The following is an 18,728-nucleotide window of genomic DNA, read 5'->3' on the forward strand; positions in this document are numbered from 1 at the left end:
CATGTCAACATTTTAGTGCTTAGTTTATAAATTACAAATTTGTAAGCGTTACCAGCTGTTTATCAAGGATAAACCGATTAAAACTGTTCGTAAATCTATTGTGTGCATATGTGTGTGTGTGTATATATATATATATATATATATAAATGTAAACGTTCGTTTGTTCAAAATCTTAAATCTCCGAAAGTTCTTCATCCATTGCTTTGAAATTTCGACACAAAGTTGCATTCGAATACGCGCGTGTTTTTTATACCTACTATTTATAAACCTAAGATGTCACACCTATGTCAGGTAAAAACATGCTTTTTTTGGAAAACAGCGCTATCTGTTGCACGTAAAAGCAACACACGCTATACTAAATATTTTACGATTCCATTTCAATGTTTCCGATATGTGTGTCCGCTATGGACTAAAAAGCTACTGGACGGATTTATGCGCGGGGAAAAAGGAGAAAGGGAAAAATCGAGAAAGATAAAAGGGAAGAAGGGAAAAAGAGAAGAAGGGAAAATGGAAAAAGAAAAAAGGAGGAAATGGGAAAAGGAAATGGAAAGAGGAAAGGAGAAAGGAGAAAGGGGAAAACAGAGAGGGAATAGGGAAATAAGGGAAGAGAAATGGGGGAAGGAAAGGGAATGGCGATGAAAGGGGGAAACGGGAAAGGGAAGAGGATATGGTAAAACTGAAAATGGTGAAAAATGAAAAAGAAAATGGGTAAAGGGGGAAAAGGAAAAGGGAAAAAGGAGAAAGGGTAAAAGATAAAAAGGGAAAGGTTAAATTTTCTGAAGTTCTGTAATGTTCAGTTTGTTAGTGTTTTATCAAACTTTCAATTGTGCTCATTTAATCTATACATGTAGTCAAATCAAGCAATAGCGAAGCAAAGCCGGCTAATGTGTGTGTATATATATATATATATATATATATATATATATATATATATATATATACGAGGTGTGATAAAAAAATACGGTGAATGAATTTTTATAGCGGCAACTGCCGACGCTACATCCATATGCTGTAATTTGTCCAATAGCGTGATCAACTGAGACAAGCAGGAACAAATTGTAACACGTTCGAGCTTGCCAGTCAGCTGCCAGAACCGCTAGAGTGAGGTTGTTTTATCGTGTCTGTCGCGCAGCATGGATTTTGAACAACGCATTAACATTAAGTTTTGTTTTAAGTTGCAAAAGAGTGCCAAAGAAGCTCACGAAATGTTAGAATCGGTGTACGGCGATAATGTGGTAACTTTGAAGACTGTACAAGTGGTATGACCGATTTAAAAACGGAAATGAGTCTGTTGAAGACGAGCAGCGTGCGGGACGTCCAGTAACCTCAAAAACAGTTGAAAATGTGCAAAAAGTGGAAACAATGGTTCCTTCAAACAGGCGAATGACTATTCGAGAGCTATCGGAAGACCTTAACATCTCGTACGGATCCGTTCAAAGCATTTTAACTAATGAATTGCAAATGAGACGAGTGAGTGCAAAATTTGTTCCCAGACTTTTGAGTGATCAACAGAAGGAAAATCGTGTGTCAATTTGCACGGAATTTAAGGGTCGTCTTCATGCAGATCCGGACTTCATGGCCAAAATTGTAACTGGAGATAAAATTTGGGTCTATGGCTATGACCCTGAGACCAAAATGCAGAGTTCCCAATGGAAAACCAGTTCATCTCCTCGCCCTAAAAAGGCACGTCAGTCAAAATCCAACATCAAGGTCATGCTCGTTGTTTTTTTTCGATAGTGAGGGCATAGTGCGATCAGAGTTCATTCCAAGGGGAACAACTGTAAACTCTAAATTTTATAAGGGTGTACTGCAACGTTTGCGAAACGACGTACGAAGAAAGCGACCAGAAAAATGGACCGATGGCTTCCTTCTTCGCCACGACAACGTGCCGTGTCACACCTCGCTTCTCATTCGCGAGTTTTTGGCCGAAAAAAGTGTTCCTGTCTCTCCACATCCGCCATACTCACCGGATTTAGCACCATGCGACTTTTGGCTCTTCCCAAAAATTAAAACTGTGCTTAAAGGAAAACGTTTTGACACCACTGCTGACATTGAGAGGGCCACGACCGAGCAGCTGAAAGCCTTTCCGAAAGAAGCCTTCTAAAAATGCCTCCAGTCGTGGAGTCAACGTTGGGATAAGTGCATTGCTAGCCAAGGACAGTACTTTGAAGGAGATTAAATCGAATTCTATGTAACCTTATTACTTTTTTTAATAAAAAATTATTCACCGTATTTTTTTATCACACCTCGTATATATTGTTACCACATATATGCCTAATTTAATATCTGCGGGCGAACACGGTAGCAACGATGTAAGCTGGCGCACAGTATACGTACGCGCTGATAAAGCATCACTCCCACCGCGCAGTTCTCCCACCATACCGGCGCTGCAGCCCCACCACTCTCAGACTCCAATAAAAGAGCGTGCACGAGAGTGAATTTTCAATCCATCGTCGACCACAATCTGGAGAAGACCAAGAAGATAGAAGAAGTTCCCTGGCCGGCTCAACGTAGGACCTCCCGGCGGATGCCAACATCCCCACCGGAGCAGCAGGCCTGGCCGGCTCGCCGAGGGAACCGCTGGACGCGGACGCTACCTTCCTAGCTGAGCGGGAAGGTCCCAAATCAGCTGATTTGGGAAGACAAGTTTACTTCTAGACCAACCCGGTGGTTAAACCGTTTCAGCCTAGTAAAACTTACAAAAACTAGCCTTTATTAGGAACAAGAAGGTTCAATTATCAACCAAGTATCATTTGGCAAGTTTCAATTAAAATATTCAGAAATGAGTTTCATGAACGGTTGAAAAGAACAGTTTATATAAAATCGATGAAATTTTCAACTGTTGAGTGACCGATTACAGATTTTAATCAATATTGTTGTTTCTTTTAGTTTGGCCTCCTCTTTTATATAGAAGTATTATGTATTTTTTTCGTTTTTTAATGATTTGTCATATGATCTCGAAACTTGTGAATGGAAATAAGAAATAGATTTTTTTGGCGAATGGAAAAAGTGCCGAATTTGCTCGACCCGGGATCTTTCGAATGGAAGACAAAGCTAACTCTCCGCCTTGGAGTCGAATTGTACTCATTGACTGAATTTATTTTTCATTAATTATTTCTAAATAATTTATTAATTTTTCTTAGTGTTGATGGATAATTATGTCAGTTTTAATGAAAAATTTTAAAGAATTAAATGAATAATCATTAAATCTGTGAATGAAGTATAAATTGCAATAATTACTAATGTAAATAGTACAAATTACATATAATATAGTAAATATAGTTTAAACGTGAAACACACGCACACATGCGCTCACAGTAATTAAGTACTTCATAAGAAGGGAACACAAAAACTGTTACAACTTCCTAAACTTAAAACAACCATGTTAAAGCGTTTTGTGTGGGTTCTGGAGAGATATTATTGTTGCGCTATAATCCTTCTTGTGGACAACGAAAATTATTATTTTTTTAAATACTTTTCACGTAACAATAGTCGAGTTATAGGAGAAAATTTATGTTGTAATTTTGTCATACTTATGTCTATTACTATGTAATATTGGCTATTTTGAATTATGATGATTATACATATGTTCTTATTCGGTTTATAAAGAATTCAGTTTTATAAAAACAACCAGATATTTTTTAAATTACTACACTACTCATTAAAGATTCATTAAAAAGTTTATAAAAACAATCATAAACTTCTTGGAGTTGGAGAATAAATCGTTAGAGGTTTAAATAAGTGTGGTCGGCTAGATAATTTAAAAAATAAAAACATGGAATGGATAGGTCAGACTAAGAACTAGTAAAGTAGGATCAAAAATAAGCAAGGTTAATATTTAATCAAAGAATTAACCAAAAAATTTATCTTAAAAAAAGTTAACTCGAATGAAATTATAGAAATACCTTGGTCATAATGAATAAAAAGATGGGACGAAGAGTATGTTACCACAAAAACACAAGGGAATAATTTTAATTACGGTAAATTAAAACCAAACCTTACATAAATAGCGCAGACGTTTTCTTCTTCAGCAGAAAATAAAAAAACAGAAAGGATACAAAAAGAAATAGATGGTCCTATACGTAAAAGATTAATCGAAGAGTTGAATACTGTTGAAAGAGGACGGTAAAAAAAAAGAATAAGGTCAAAGAGACGAAGAGGAACTAGATTTTCAAAATTTTCATTAAACATAACCTAGTAACTGCAACAATTTTTTTTAAAAATTTATGAAAGATGATACACATGAGCTGTTAGACCATAAAACATGGAGATACGTATCAGATAGACAAGATCATAGTTAAAGTAAAGATTTCAAACAGAATTTTGGCCTATAAAACCTACCCAGATATAGACACGAACAATAATCAGAATTTATTCGTCGTGAAATCGTATTGACATTTAAGAAGCCGATGACATATTTTGGGGAAAAAAGTGGGATAGGCAAAATAAGAGAATAATTGACTAGTCTAATTTCAAAGAAATTATAGTAACAGTCCCAAATATGGCTTTAAAAATACAGTAAACTGTAAAAAAACTACGGATATGAATGGGCGATTATGGAAAAGTTTATATGATCAGGAAAAAGGATATGAGGTAATAAGTATAAAAGTTTAAAATGAACTGTGGATAATCAGACGTAAACTAAAATTTATGGATGAACGTAGAAAATATAAAAATGCAGATGACAAACTTTACTGGTTTATTAGAAATAATATTAATGAAAAGTACAGAATGATTAGATGAAGGAGAAAAGTAGTAACATAGAAAAATAAATAGATTATCGGAAAGGAGTTGTGTTTAGAAACTCGCGCTTCATTGTAGCACAATAAATGTAGTACAGTTACATTATGAGAATAAATTTTGAGAAAATAAATTCAAAATGTAATATCAGAGGTTTGGGTAGAATGACCGTGTTTAAGGATTACATAAGCATCTTTGTAAGGAAGGGTTTAGATCCAGGGTTCCTAACCCTACACCCGCTGTTACGATCGCGCCTGTAGGCCAAATTCTGTGTGCCCACCTCAATGTACTTAGGCTGCCCAATTTAGCAGCGGTGGGTAGAGATAGCCAATATCGAATTCTTCAAAGTATCGAATACGAATTCAATATTCAGAGGATCTATACAATCGTTTTTATTCGAATACATTTGATACGCATACCAAAGAGTAAAAAGATATCGAATTCAAAATACTCGTTGAAATCGTTCTGATAGCGAAACGTATTTCCGTGTAGCTGTTCGGCCGGCCTCCTCTTATTTTACCATACTTAAAAAAAAACCTTGTCTTCGATGTAAAGATGTAGATGTAGATACTGAAGGAGGGAACAGGATGATGTAAAGAAAGTTGATACGAGAGGGTAGCGATAACACTGAGCACTGAATTCTCGATGCATTCAGCGATAACGGTAAACACTGAGCCGTTATCGCTGCATTTTATGATTTTTAAGCTTGATTGAAGAAATAAAAAAATATCTTAACGCCAAAAATGAAAATTTCAGAGAACTAACTGACCCTTAATGGCTAGTGGATTTGGGATTTCTCATAAACATCCTAGAAAAATTGAATTCTTTAAACACGGAGCTGCAAGAAAAAGACAAACATATCGCTAAAACGATAGGCTTTATAAACTCATTTAAGACAATAATGGTTTTGTGGATATCACAGCTGCAGATGAAATCTCTCGTGCATTTTCCAAATATGAAGAAAACGGTAGGCAATAGTGAATTTAACTTGTGATCATTTCTTAAGCATCTTGAAATAAATATGTAACAGTTTGAAAAGGAATATCACCAGTTTACTGTCATCGAGCCAACGTCTCTTTTTTTACGAGTCCTTTTATTTGCCATGTAAATATAATAGAAATGGTTGAACACATTGCAGACCTTATTCAAGTAAGGATTGAAGAACTGAAGCTAGAAATTTTGAATCTTCAGAATATTATGCTAAAATTCTTTAAATCAGATGAAAAATTCTGGAAGTTAGTGAACAGAGAAATGGTTACACTCTTAAAAAGAGCACCGTACAAGATAAAATTATATTCGGTTCCACATACCTTTGCGAATCATTGTTTTCGACCATGAATATGATAAGATTAAAATATAAATCTCGACTCACCGATGAACATCTTTACTGTTTACAAACAGGAATATCATGTACTGCCCTAATTATGAAGCTCTGGTCAATAAAATTCAATGGCAAAGATCACACTGACTGTGAGATCGACATTTTTTATTAATTTTGTTATACAGCTAATATAAATTTTTTATGTATTCATTTAACGCAAGAATTTAAACCGTAATTTGTATGTATTTTAACAGTTAAAATTATAGATAGAAACAAATATTTTTTGCGTATTATATGTATTATTAACTATATCCAACCATAAATTTCCTTTGAAATAATAGACGGTGCCCGCCTTCCAATAGGTATTTTAGGATATGTTATCGGATAAAAAAAGGTTGGGAACCCCTGATTTAGCTCTGCTTACGTTTTCTTACAAATAGCGGGAGACTATTCAAATGTTTATTAATATTAACAGAGAAAGCAAAATCGACAAAACGCTACTGTCAAAAAATATTTACTGTTTACCCATATAACATAAATTGTTTCATTATATCTAGAACTTTTCAAGAACATTCCAGATAAATTTCATGAGGATTTTGTTGTTATAATGTTCTAGAACATTCTAGAAACATTACAAGAATAACGTAGCACTTTTGATACATCCGGATAACGACAATTTAAAACTCTTGAAACTTTCGTCAAAATTAACTGTATCTAATTTTTTAAATATTGTATTTGATAACAATTACTTCTGAAAGTAATTTGTACTCCTTAATTTATATTACAGCATTCACTTAAAAAAATATTGCATAATTATAAAAATTATGGTCAGTTTTAAATTTTGTAAATATATATCAGCGTATCTAAATTTTCAATCGATAGATCCACAGATCCAAAGGACGCTAAATCTATAACCCTTAATTTAATCAATAAATTTTAAAAATAAACGTAGAAATTTTATATAAGCAAGGGATTGTTTGATATTCCCTTATAATACAGAAGACGGCTAAAAATCACTAAAAAAGTGCTTACATAATACATGAACGGCCCCTGCTGGAGAGAAGAAAGAGTTAACAAGCGATGGTAAAAATACATTGAGGGGAAATTATATGAAGAAGTGTTGGAGGGGAAAAGAGAAATTGATGATAATCTCAGAAGAGACTATTTTTAGATGCGAATTACAAAGATACTGAAAGATTTAAACTAGAATAAGACGGTAGGGGTAGATGAAATACCCTCTGAATTAAACATAGTTAAATGATTCGTGACTGGATATCTATGTAGATTTATAGGTAGAATTTATGATACTGGAAAAGTGCCATTAGCTTTAAATTGTTACCATACCAAAGAAAGAAAGATTAGATAAATGTGAGAAATACCGCATCATCAGTCTAACATCTCATGCACAAAAATACTCTACTAGCGTAGTTTACAGACGAATACAACGCGAGTTGAAAGTTAAATAGACAGGCATCAAACCTTTAAATAAAACGAAATCCACCGTTTACAAATACACAACTTTTGTAATGTTCAGTAATACAAATTATTGAAAATCGAAACTGCTCTAGGTCTCATCGATACAGTTTTTTCAATTTTGAAATGAAGATCGTCTTATCGTTATTTATCACCGATATGAATTATCTTAAGGTATATTTATACTTTTAACTGTATCTTCTTCCCGTAACTATAGCAAAGGATATAATACACGAATTATAACGCGATAAAAAATACGGGTAAGTTTTTATCACCTTAAATTAAGATTTGTTTTTTTTTACCCGTAATAAAACATGCAGGTGATACAGGTCGTATCACCGTTTGCAACAAAAAGATGATACGGATACGTGATACAAGTACAAAGTGGACGCACCTTTATATACGCAGATAGGTGTCGATAAGAATATCTGTGGAGAAAATAAAAATGCGGGCAGGGGTACCGTGAACGTTCGTGCGTGCAAACACAGTTAAATTAATTACTAAAGCCGGCATGTGGGTCGAGTTGAACAGGACAATATAGATGTCAGGGAGAGAGTGGGCTTGCATATATATGACAGTTAACACCACCATCGATATAAAACTTCATATCGGTCGATATAAAAGTTTACGAGTTACAATCGCAACACCGTATGAAATGTTAAGATTTTATGGTAATGCGGTGTACCGTGGAAGAAAACGCTATGAACTACGGACCGTTCCCGAGACCACCTGCTGATAGCTAATACATACCCGATCTCGCAGCCGCGACTTATATTCGCCAGAAGACTTCTGTTCTTATTTGATCCTGTCCGGTCATCGCCGGATATTTTTGTGACTCCTGTGCATCCGATATAAAATAAACTTCTGACGAGACCCTAGGTACCGGATCGCTAATCAGACGTAACCGAACGGCAACATCATGACGTAAAAAATAACTATTAATTCGACTTAAGAAATAAATAGCAATATACTGAAAGACTGTTATATCTTCTTTAAACATACAATAAACAAAAATAGTTATAAAAACTACATCCTAAAATACATTAATCGAAATTCAATTCAAAAGACAAACTGTAAACATCTAATTTGAATAAAAAAGTAAATAACATTTGTTGCGATGAAAATAAATTTATTTTCTTTTATAAAGAAATTAAAAGGCATAATTTATTAAATTATGGTTAATTAATTAATTTGAAGTTCAAAAAAACGATTACAATTTGCAAATATATTTCCAGTTTTAGTTTAGTTCAACACATATACACTCTTGTATTTATCAAATCAAATTTTGAATTTATATTATAATTACATTACAATTATAATAATATTATATTATAATTTATATTACCATTTATAATAATACAGAAATGCAGTTCCCAACAAATTTCAGATAATTGCAGTTAAAAAAAACTAAGTTTAAACCCTGTTTTGTAACATTTGTACTGAAGATATATTACAAATGTAATCTCAATAATAAAGCAGATAATATCACATTATATACTTCTATAACACATCACTTCAAGCTTCATTACATATCAAATCCATATGTTTCCAATAAATAAATAAAATAAATAAATCCAATGATTTAATGATTTTTTATAAATTTTTTTAATAATTCAAAGTTAATTATAAAATAATCACAATAGTATTTAGTTACTCTGGTAAAACTAAGGTTAACTGTATTTTCAATTTTGGGAATTTACAAAACTCCTGATTAAAGCATTGTTGAATAATAGTGATATTACAATATGGCACCACCAATAGTTAATGTACTTAAACAATAATAATGACGGGATTAAATTGATGTTAATTAGTGATTACTTATCAATTGGCTTCAAAATTTTCCATAAAAACTTCTATCTATATTATTAAAAAAATAACAAGAGGAAACAAAATGTGTTAAAAAATTATTTTTTCAAATTGAATTAATTATTACTATTCCTATTAGGAATTCCAAGTGTTAATTTATTGAAATATTAATGAAATAAATGGGACAAATAATAGTAGAAAGATACCAAAAGTTGATAACCAATTTCCACACAGAAAATCTAAGAAATAAAAATCCAATACTTATAAAGACTACAGTTTAAAAATATGAACTTTTGAACTGATAAAACAAAGAAAATGTTATAATAAAAGATTTTTAGCAACTTAATAAAGATAGAACTGAAGATGGCCACAAAAAGGTTGAAAATGTTTTGAATTAGGTAATTAATAACATTTTCCATTTCAATCTTCACTGAAGATGGTCGTAAAAACCACTGAAAATAGTTTAAGGCGAGTTATTAAAATCATTTTATTAAAAACTTTGATTTGTATTACCGATTCAAAAGTTTACACTTTTAAATTATTTTCATTGCCAATCATTATACCAAAAAGTATTGATTTAGGCTATGATTTAAATTAAAAAATCTTACATTTTGTCTTTGCTATCTATTTCTTGTACTCTTAAAGAAATTTCAAACAAAAGAACAGCACTTATAGAAAAAACAAAACTCAGTAATGTGATTCTAAGTTAACCAATAATTTAAAGAACAGTTATTAAATTATACAATGTAGTTAATATTTATTTTTAATCTGTTAGTAACTAAAAATCTATATTACAGAGCTAAATATCAACCAAATGAAAACAAATAAAAAGATTAATTGAGAGCAAAGGAAGAGAAGGATTTTTTGGATGATCACCCACAAAGTTTGTTAGATTTATTTATTAATTATCAGCCTAATGAAGTAAAATTACTACTGTTCCTCTGTAGAAGATTTCAATGAACTCTCCTGAAGTTAGACAGTAAAACAAAAATCAATGTTCATTTTAATACCCCTCACTGTTTTCATATCAATTTTTTTGTTTTTAAATTATATTGTTGATTTTCACAAATCCGTTTTAAAATCTGTAATTTTATTTTCAGGAGAAAGGTGTCAAGTATGTAATCAAGTTGAAACATATGAAAATATTTTAGACAATTTTTGCAGAGCTGATTTCGGTGAGTAGAATAAAAATAAGAATTTTTCTTTAAGCAATGTAATTTAATACAAAGCTTTTAAATAGTGAAAAGTACCATCATGCGGCAGATTTAGTTTTCTTTTAAAAACATACGATGGGTCCTAAATAAGATGGTAAAAATCTGATGGTTCCATATCACCTGAAACATCATAAGATGTAGAATCCTAGAAAGATGTAGTGTGTCAAATAAGAATAAATAAATTAGGTGCATTTAGTAAACTGGTGTTCAAAAATCAAAAGTTAAACAATGCAAAGTGCCCTTTCATTATATGATTTTTGTGTTTATTAGTAGCAAATTACTATAGGTGGTTAGTTTTAATCTGATTATGTATTAAACTACATCATTAGAGCTTAAATTATTGTAATTTCAGGTAAAAACTTCTGAGAAAAATTTTTATTAGTTTTCATCTGTTTCTATAACATATTTCTTCCTGCAGTAAATCTCACTCAGTCCCAATATTCACCATACTATGTGATTCTGTCCCTCCACATCTAACAGTATCAAATTTTATCTTCTGTTCATGCAATGCTTTCTCCATACGAGTGAATTCAGCAATTTTGTTCACCTTGACATCAGTTAATTATATTCAAATTCATTCATAAGTTTCAAATCATGTTTTGTAACTTCCAAGTTAATTTTGCACAGTTCAGCAACAGCTTTTAGTTTCATTTAGTCAGTCACTATTCAAGTTTATTATCTGGAAGTACAGGCTAGAAGGTGAAATCAGCAAAAAACTTTCTATTTAAGACCCAGCTATGCTAAAATAGATACTGTATAAAAACATGTAACATTACTTTAATTTAAATAAATGATCAAGACAGATCAAACACATAGATAATTTGATTTAATAAATTAAGTGAAATTTTCACGATTACACATCATATTTATGAAGAACTATAAAATCATAAACGAAAGAGTAAATATCGTACAGTAAAACAGGTGTTCAAAAAAAATAACATTGATGATCAGTTATTAACTTTATAAACTATGTTGACTATGATTATATTTGATATTTTTTTACGTTGAATTTATAATGGCAAGGATCCAAGATTAAAAAAGAAAGATTTAACTATCACAAATCTAATAGAGCTATTGTATCATTAAATATCTAACTCACATTATCACTTGTAGATGACCACATTTAATACAAAAACATAAATATCAGTTGTATTTTTTTTTTTTTCATTTAGATTACGTAAATTTTAAATTATTACCTACCACTCTCCAGTTCTAAAGCAGTTAACTTGATGATGACCTTGTAATCAAAACAAATATATAAATATATCATCAAATAAATTAAAGCACATCGACAATAAATATACATATTGTATACATAAATATTATCATGCTGGTTCAGGCTGTATTATTAATGCATTTAATACATAATTCCTTCAATTAGATTTTTGTTTTTCTTAGTCAGCAAAAAGATTGCTTCTGCAACAGCTTATATAATATTAAATAAATAATGAATAAAAAATGAATTTTAATTATTTACATTATACCACAAAAAAAAAGCGTAGAAAAAATGTTTACCTTGCCTATCCAAACTTCAAAATTTCAATTTCTTGCAATCAATTTTTTTACATTTTTATCTTCAGATCCCATATTTGACAACTGCAAAAAATGAAATACATACAACATGAAAAAATATTTAATTTACTTGTACTTTCTTAAACAATGTAAATCTATAGTATAATAAAAAGAAAATTAGCAGGAAATAGAACATTGCAATTGTTTAACAAATAGGTATCTGATTGGTGTGTTCTCTATGTACACACTCATAAATATATAAAAAATTAATGGAAGCATCCACATACATACTATAAAATTAAAATACTTATAAGAAATGATAGATGAACTGAATCAATTTTAGATATAACAGGTTTTATGTCCATTTCAAAACACTTTCACTACTCAAACATACTTTTCATCAGTTATCTCGCTAAAAAAATAATAATAATAATAATGTAAGTTTTAATCAAAAACTTATCACTAGTATCATTTTCATATCAATAAACATGTGCTACAATATATTTGCTTTCAATAACATCACAATCTGTACATTAAGAATGTCCACAGAGAAGACCACAACAAATAACAAGCGGAATATATTCTGCAGTAAATAATCCGACAATAATGATACCAGAAAGTCCTTTTTTTACATAAAAAATATATGGCCTGAAGACAGAAACATATAAAATTCTTAAACCAAATATAGAATTGAGATCACTGAAATACAAAGTTACAATCAACCAGTAAATAAATATGTAACAGTTGAATCAAGCATCAGCTGTTATTTTAAATTATATCATCATTTAGTTATTAAGGAAATTAATAAAGCACAATGATGACATTACAACAATAAATGGTGAGTAAAATTAAAAAAAAAAAATTCATATATATATACACACACACACACACACACACACACACAGTTAGCATGGGTGAATATAATGGTTACTGAAGTAACATACTGTAGAAAGCAATGTCATTAAATTTGCATTTTGATGCTTACATTTGTGTGGTCAAAAGCAGTGCTAACACAATGTTATTTCAAATTTGATCTTAGTGATATGAGTAAATGATTGAATTCCATAGATCTTAATCAAAGATTTTTTTTAGTTAATTAATTCAACTATACGAACTCTAGGCATGTCTACAGGAATGTGGGAAAAATTCAAGCTTGGCTGGAATTTAAAATTGATACCTTTTGGATGAAAAGCGGAGATGTTACCATCCACCATGGAGCACTGTGTCCCATGTAAACTTAAGAGTAAAGTTGACACTTTAAGTTTACATAGAATAACTTTAGATTAAATTACAGATTTTGAAATATAATTTATTTATTTAGTCTGCTTTTTATTCATTTTCTTTTTCAGATGTAATATGTTCGGCAATACTGCTCTCTCACAAATTTTCTCAACAGCTTGGTTTGATAATCTGTCTGTAATCTACATCTCATAAAAATAAAAGGATATACTTTTATTCTTAGGGATTTTTTGAAGCACAGATTTATCACAATTAAGCTTTGAAAAAAATCTAATTTATTTTATAAACAATAATTATTACCAAAATCTAAAAAGTAACTATTATTGGGCACCAGCCTGTTATTTCTATATAAATAGATAATAATTATAAGAAAAGTAGTATGTGTTACTAGAATTAAATTATTAAACTTTTAATAATTTATACAGCACTGCGAGCCAAGTTCAAACGAGTAAAGAAGCTGCACTTAACATGCAAGAAAGCTAAAGTACTAAAAGGAGGAGGAGGAGGGAAATTAAGACACCCTGTGATGAGTTTAGATCCAATTGATCTTTGCTGTGAAGAGAAGACCAAATCCAATCGAGGAATGTTCCTTATAATGGGAGTATTTCGGGATTCAAAGCTAGTCCCTACATTCATAATGCCGTGGGCTGCAAAAAATTCAAAGGTAAAAGGTAAAATTTCCTATATAGATAATTAAAATAGCATATATTTAAACACAATATACAGTACATTTAATAATTACACCATTTCACAAAATTTAAGAATTAAAATAGATGCTCACATAATCAAGGATTTCTGAAGCCAGGACTGGAGCCCCAGAGCAGAAGTCCTTTACTATATCTTCCAGAGGGTTCTAAACCTACCTGTAAGAATCATCAACCAGTCCTACCATAACACTGGAAATTGAAAGATGCAAAAGAAAGACAAAATGCCAACATCCAAAACCATGTTGAATAAACTGGTTCCAGTAGATCATCAAAAATTAAAGAATACTGTGGGTAGTTATTAACTGTTATTATCATGGCAATCAATGCTACTTGAAAAAAAAGAGAAAAAATGTTAAGTAATATATATTCAGCAATGTGTCCAGTGAGTATTGGTATGAACCACCCAGACCCACATTATTTGTTGTAAATAAATACAATATCTAAGAAAATTAAAACATATAATTGTATTTCTATGAAGATTTCAGTTAAATTAACTGTTCGTGGAATTAAAAAATTCACTATTATGCAAATTATACTTATATAAGGGTTATCAAGAAAATATTCACATAACTGTTTTTATTAAATTATGATTATGACCACAACTAAATATTTTTTTTTATATAGAGTGATGTCAGTATAAATGTGTATGTGTTGTGTGTGTGTGTGTGTGTGTGTGTGTGTGTGTATGTGTCATGGGGAATTACGAGGCTTGGCTTTATCTGATAAGGGACTCAGTCCCAGGCTGAAGTTATGGAACAGCCACTAGAAAAAAAATCAGAGTCCCTGGATGGGTTAAAAAGCAAAGCTGCCTCAGTTAAACCACACAAATTCCAAGGACCATAGTACCTGTTAAAGATCATGTCCTTAGAACAGAACCAGTGACCTCATCCAAAATAGATCATCCCAGGGAGAAAGGGATTAAGGTTGTAGTAGAAAGGTGAAAGGTGTCGTTATCATCTATCTCTTGCTAGCAAGAGATAGATTATACTACCCAACGACAGACCACAAAATGAGATACCAAAAAGTGTAAAGGGTTTTATCAAGGCAGCAAACATAAAAAAACTCTGCACCAAACAGCTCTGTTTATACCCAGGATGGAAGCAGCACACTACTGATACAACTCTGCATCAACCATCTCAAAATGTTCAACAATCTGGTTTTCCTCCAAATACTACAAAGTTACCAAACAACATACAAAAACCTCCTTATGGAAACCCTTACCAATTCCCAGAACTGTCTGATGTTCGGAAACATCCAACTGAACTACAAACCACTCACTCAGACTCCTCCATTTGAGGGTGGCATATCAAAGGTATAAAACAAAACCTATTTTTTCAGATTTTCAAGTACCTTGTAATTACATAGGTCACACATCCTTTTTTTTACATAGGTTAAAAAGTGACTGACAATGCCTGTGTTTATATATCTACCCACAGGTTTTAGCCATACATGGAAATTAAATCATAAAATTAAATTAAGTTTTCTTTATGATATCAAGTGGATTCAAGACTCCAAGTGGATTTATCTGCACTAGAGCTGTATTCACTAAAACAGCTCTAACAATTTTTATTAAACTTCTAAAACTTATCAAGTAATAGTAGGTAATAGTAGGTGATGTATCCAGGATAATTTTCAAGGTTTAAATCTTCTCCTAATAAAAATCTTCTTTTTTTTATATACAGCAAAAGAATGACACTAGAAAGTGTATAATAAAACAAATGAAATTATTCAGCATCTTTTTCTTTAAATAATTTTTTAGCGATTGTAAACTAATTCTTCTTAGATTATAGTTCAGTATTTTGTCATAATGTTATTATTTACAATGTGATATATGCATTGGTATCACCATATAAAACGAGTTTGAGTAATATTGAATCATTTTATATTACACTTGTGTTTCTATAAACCTCCAAGTATAATTACTATAAATACGAGAAGTTATCTCTAAAGTAAAGACCATTTCATTGTAAAAAAAATTTATTCTGAAAACTTTATAAATATTTTTTATTTCTTTTAAACTTCTCTTTACACTACCTCTCTATATAACCGCCACATGAATTAAGACATTTGTCATAGCGATACACCAGCTTCAATACACCCTTGTCGTATTCATCTGCTGCCAGTCTATTTAGCCACTGATTAACAGCATTTTTAAGTTCATCGTCACCTGAAAATTGCTAACCACTCAAAAATTCTTTTAATTTCCAAAACAAATGTTAATCAGAAGGAACTAAGTCCAGACTGTGATGGGTGATCATAAATTTCCCATCCAAATGTTCTCAGTAGATCACGTGTCGGACCCGCAACATGTGGACGTTGCATTATTGTGCAGCAGGACGATGCCGTCGGTCACCCGCTCATGTTGCCGATTTTGAATGGCGTGCTTAACTTATGAAGAGTTTTGCAGTAGGCTTCTACATTTATAGTTGTTTCACGTGGCATGAAATCAATCAGCAGTATGCGAAACTGATCCCAAAAGACTGTGGTCATCAGTTTGCACCCAAATGGTTGTGACTTGACCTTTGTTGGTCTGGTTGGTGATTGAGGATGACGCCATTCACTTGACTGCTGTTTTCTCTCTGGCGTGTAATACGAAATCCATTTCATCACCAGTAAGAATTGAATTAAGGAACTCATCACATTTTCCTGTGTAGTGCATCACAAATTCCTCAGCAGATCCCATTCAGATTTTTTTGTGATGTTCCAACAAGACGTGCGGCACCCAATGTGCACAAACCTTTCTGAAGCCTAAATGGTCATAAACAATGTGACCATTAACAACTCTTGAAATATCAGGAAAAATAAGGGCCAGGTCGTAAATTGTTGGGTGACAATCTTTTCTGATTTCATCATCGACGCGCTTTAACAAGTCCTCGGTGATTATCGAGGGCCTCCCAGAACGTTCATCATGCACATTAATTCTGTTACCTTTAATTAATTCTAAACCTTTCCCACCATTTTCAGACATTTCTTTCATTCATTACATTATCACCACAACCAGCCGCCTATGAATTTCACCCGGCTTAAAGTTTTGATGGTTCAAAAAACATATGACTCCACATGTTTCACAGTTGGTGGCAACATCGATTTTCCTACTCATTTTATAACGTAATAACTCACATCTAATCAAAGATACTACAATGAAACAACTTACAGACAACAATGCAGTGTGTACATTACTAGCATGGCCATGAATGATAAAAGATCACCAACCTTAAGGAGAGAAATTTCCCAGCGGTCTTTACTTTAGAAATATCACTCATATATCATTAGAAACAGAATAAAAAAGTTTTATTTTTAATGTATAAATTAATACAGAAAAAAATGATACTAGGATGACAGAGTTAACATAGATATACAAAGTCATAGATTACTAAGCAAAATTAAACAGTTTTTGTTTTTAATTTTGTTTCAGCCATTTAAGAAAGCTGTTCGGATGTTCAAAAAACTGAACTGTACAGATCCAAAACTGGTTTCACACTCTGTGATCGGAAAAACATTTAAAGCCAATGGAACCGGATCTTTTGTGATACAGAACAACAAAGGCAGTGATGTTAAAAGTGTAACACAAAAATTAACTGCACGAAGAAGACGTGGCAAATCTAAAACAAAAACGAAACCAAAAGCCATCACTTAATAAGATAACAGTACTTATAAATACAAGAATGTAATAAATAAGAAATAATGGTTTACAGTATCTGCTTACTGTAAAGAAGACTGGACATTATTTTAGAAAATAAATTTTTAGAGGACATAGATTGAATAAAACTTGATAAATTTTTTATTGTAATAATTTCTATTGCACACAACACTCTAATCGATATGATCATGGAAAACATTACAGAATAATTTATTTTGAAAAAATAGATAAGTTATACAAATAAACGAAGGCATTTTGACATTTAACAAACAATAATTATCATATATATCACTGCAATAACTTACAATACCTGCTAGATGCAGCCTCACAGAAACACATTATTACTTTTTTCATTCTTATTTTACTTTATTACTATGCATAAAACATATTAGATTATTCAAACAAATAAATAGCAGAAAATAACAAAAATTTCATTACTGAAAACCTTCCTTCCCTGTTTAAGTTTATTTTCTTAATAATTTAAATACCATAACTAATTTTTTTTTTTATTTTCACATACGCAACAAATTTACTAGCATTAATATTGTATAGCCTACTGGACAATAATTATTATATAATTTGCATGTTTTACTTGTATATATACATAGGATATTGTATTGTTATATTATATAAGTTATAAAATTACCTTATTAATAATTAAGACCTTTGTAAAATATCAGTGACTTGGGTGATAAATAAATTGTCATAACTCATTTGTCCGAATTTAAACAAGCCTGATTTTATTTCATATTGTATATGTAAAAATACAATAATAATTATTTTTTGTATGAATATTTTCTGGAATTTAACAGTCTCATAAAAAAAGAAGAAAAATTTTACAATTTATTAATGAATTACAATTTATTAGCCTGTGATATTTTAAATTGATATCTTTAACAATTAACAAATTAATTATTTAGTGATAGTACTTTAGATCTGTAAATACTTTTGTAATTGAATTATAATGTATACCTTTCCCTAAAAAAAATCTGTTTTTAAATTAAATTAGAATTTTGTAGCTACATTGCAAACACTGATAATAATGTAAAAGCTGCTTCAGTTATACAGTCAAGAGT

The 18,728-nt window shown here is 31.1% G+C and overlaps 2 protein-coding genes across 3 annotated transcripts in view; one reads left to right on the forward strand and one right to left on the reverse strand.

Annotated features, from left to right (window-relative positions):
• The window catches only part of LOC142323355 (secreted frizzled-related protein 5-like), a 131,538-nt gene extending 113,171 nt beyond the window's left edge, over positions 1-18,367 (forward strand). The window contains exons 2-4 of one of the 2 annotated variants that reach the window (XM_075362869.1): positions 10,441-10,515; positions 13,731-13,969; positions 17,428-18,367. In XM_075362869.1, coding sequence (XP_075218984.1) covers positions 10,441-10,515; positions 13,731-13,969; positions 17,428-17,649 — 536 coding nt within the window. In that variant the 3' untranslated portion in view covers positions 17,650-18,367. Of the gene's footprint in view, positions 1-10,440; positions 10,516-13,730; positions 13,977-17,427 lie in introns of both variants that reach the window. The other variant, XM_075362870.1, reaches the window with a different exon arrangement.
• Positions 10,508-18,728, reverse strand: part of LOC142323356 (small integral membrane protein 12-A) — a 30,016-nt gene continuing 21,795 nt past the window's right edge. Inside the window, exons 4-5 of the transcript XR_012756089.1 lie at positions 12,070-12,150; positions 10,508-10,674 (exon numbers count right to left, since the gene is read on the reverse strand). The gene's annotated coding sequence lies outside the window, so the exon portion shown is untranslated. The remainder of the gene's footprint in view (positions 10,675-12,069; positions 12,151-18,728) is intronic.

Source organism: Lycorma delicatula, chromosome 4, assembly GCF_047948215.1.
Source record: "Lycorma delicatula isolate Av1 chromosome 4, ASM4794821v1, whole genome shotgun sequence".
In the NCBI taxonomy this organism is placed as follows: Eukaryota; Metazoa; Arthropoda; class Insecta; order Hemiptera; family Fulgoridae; genus Lycorma; species Lycorma delicatula.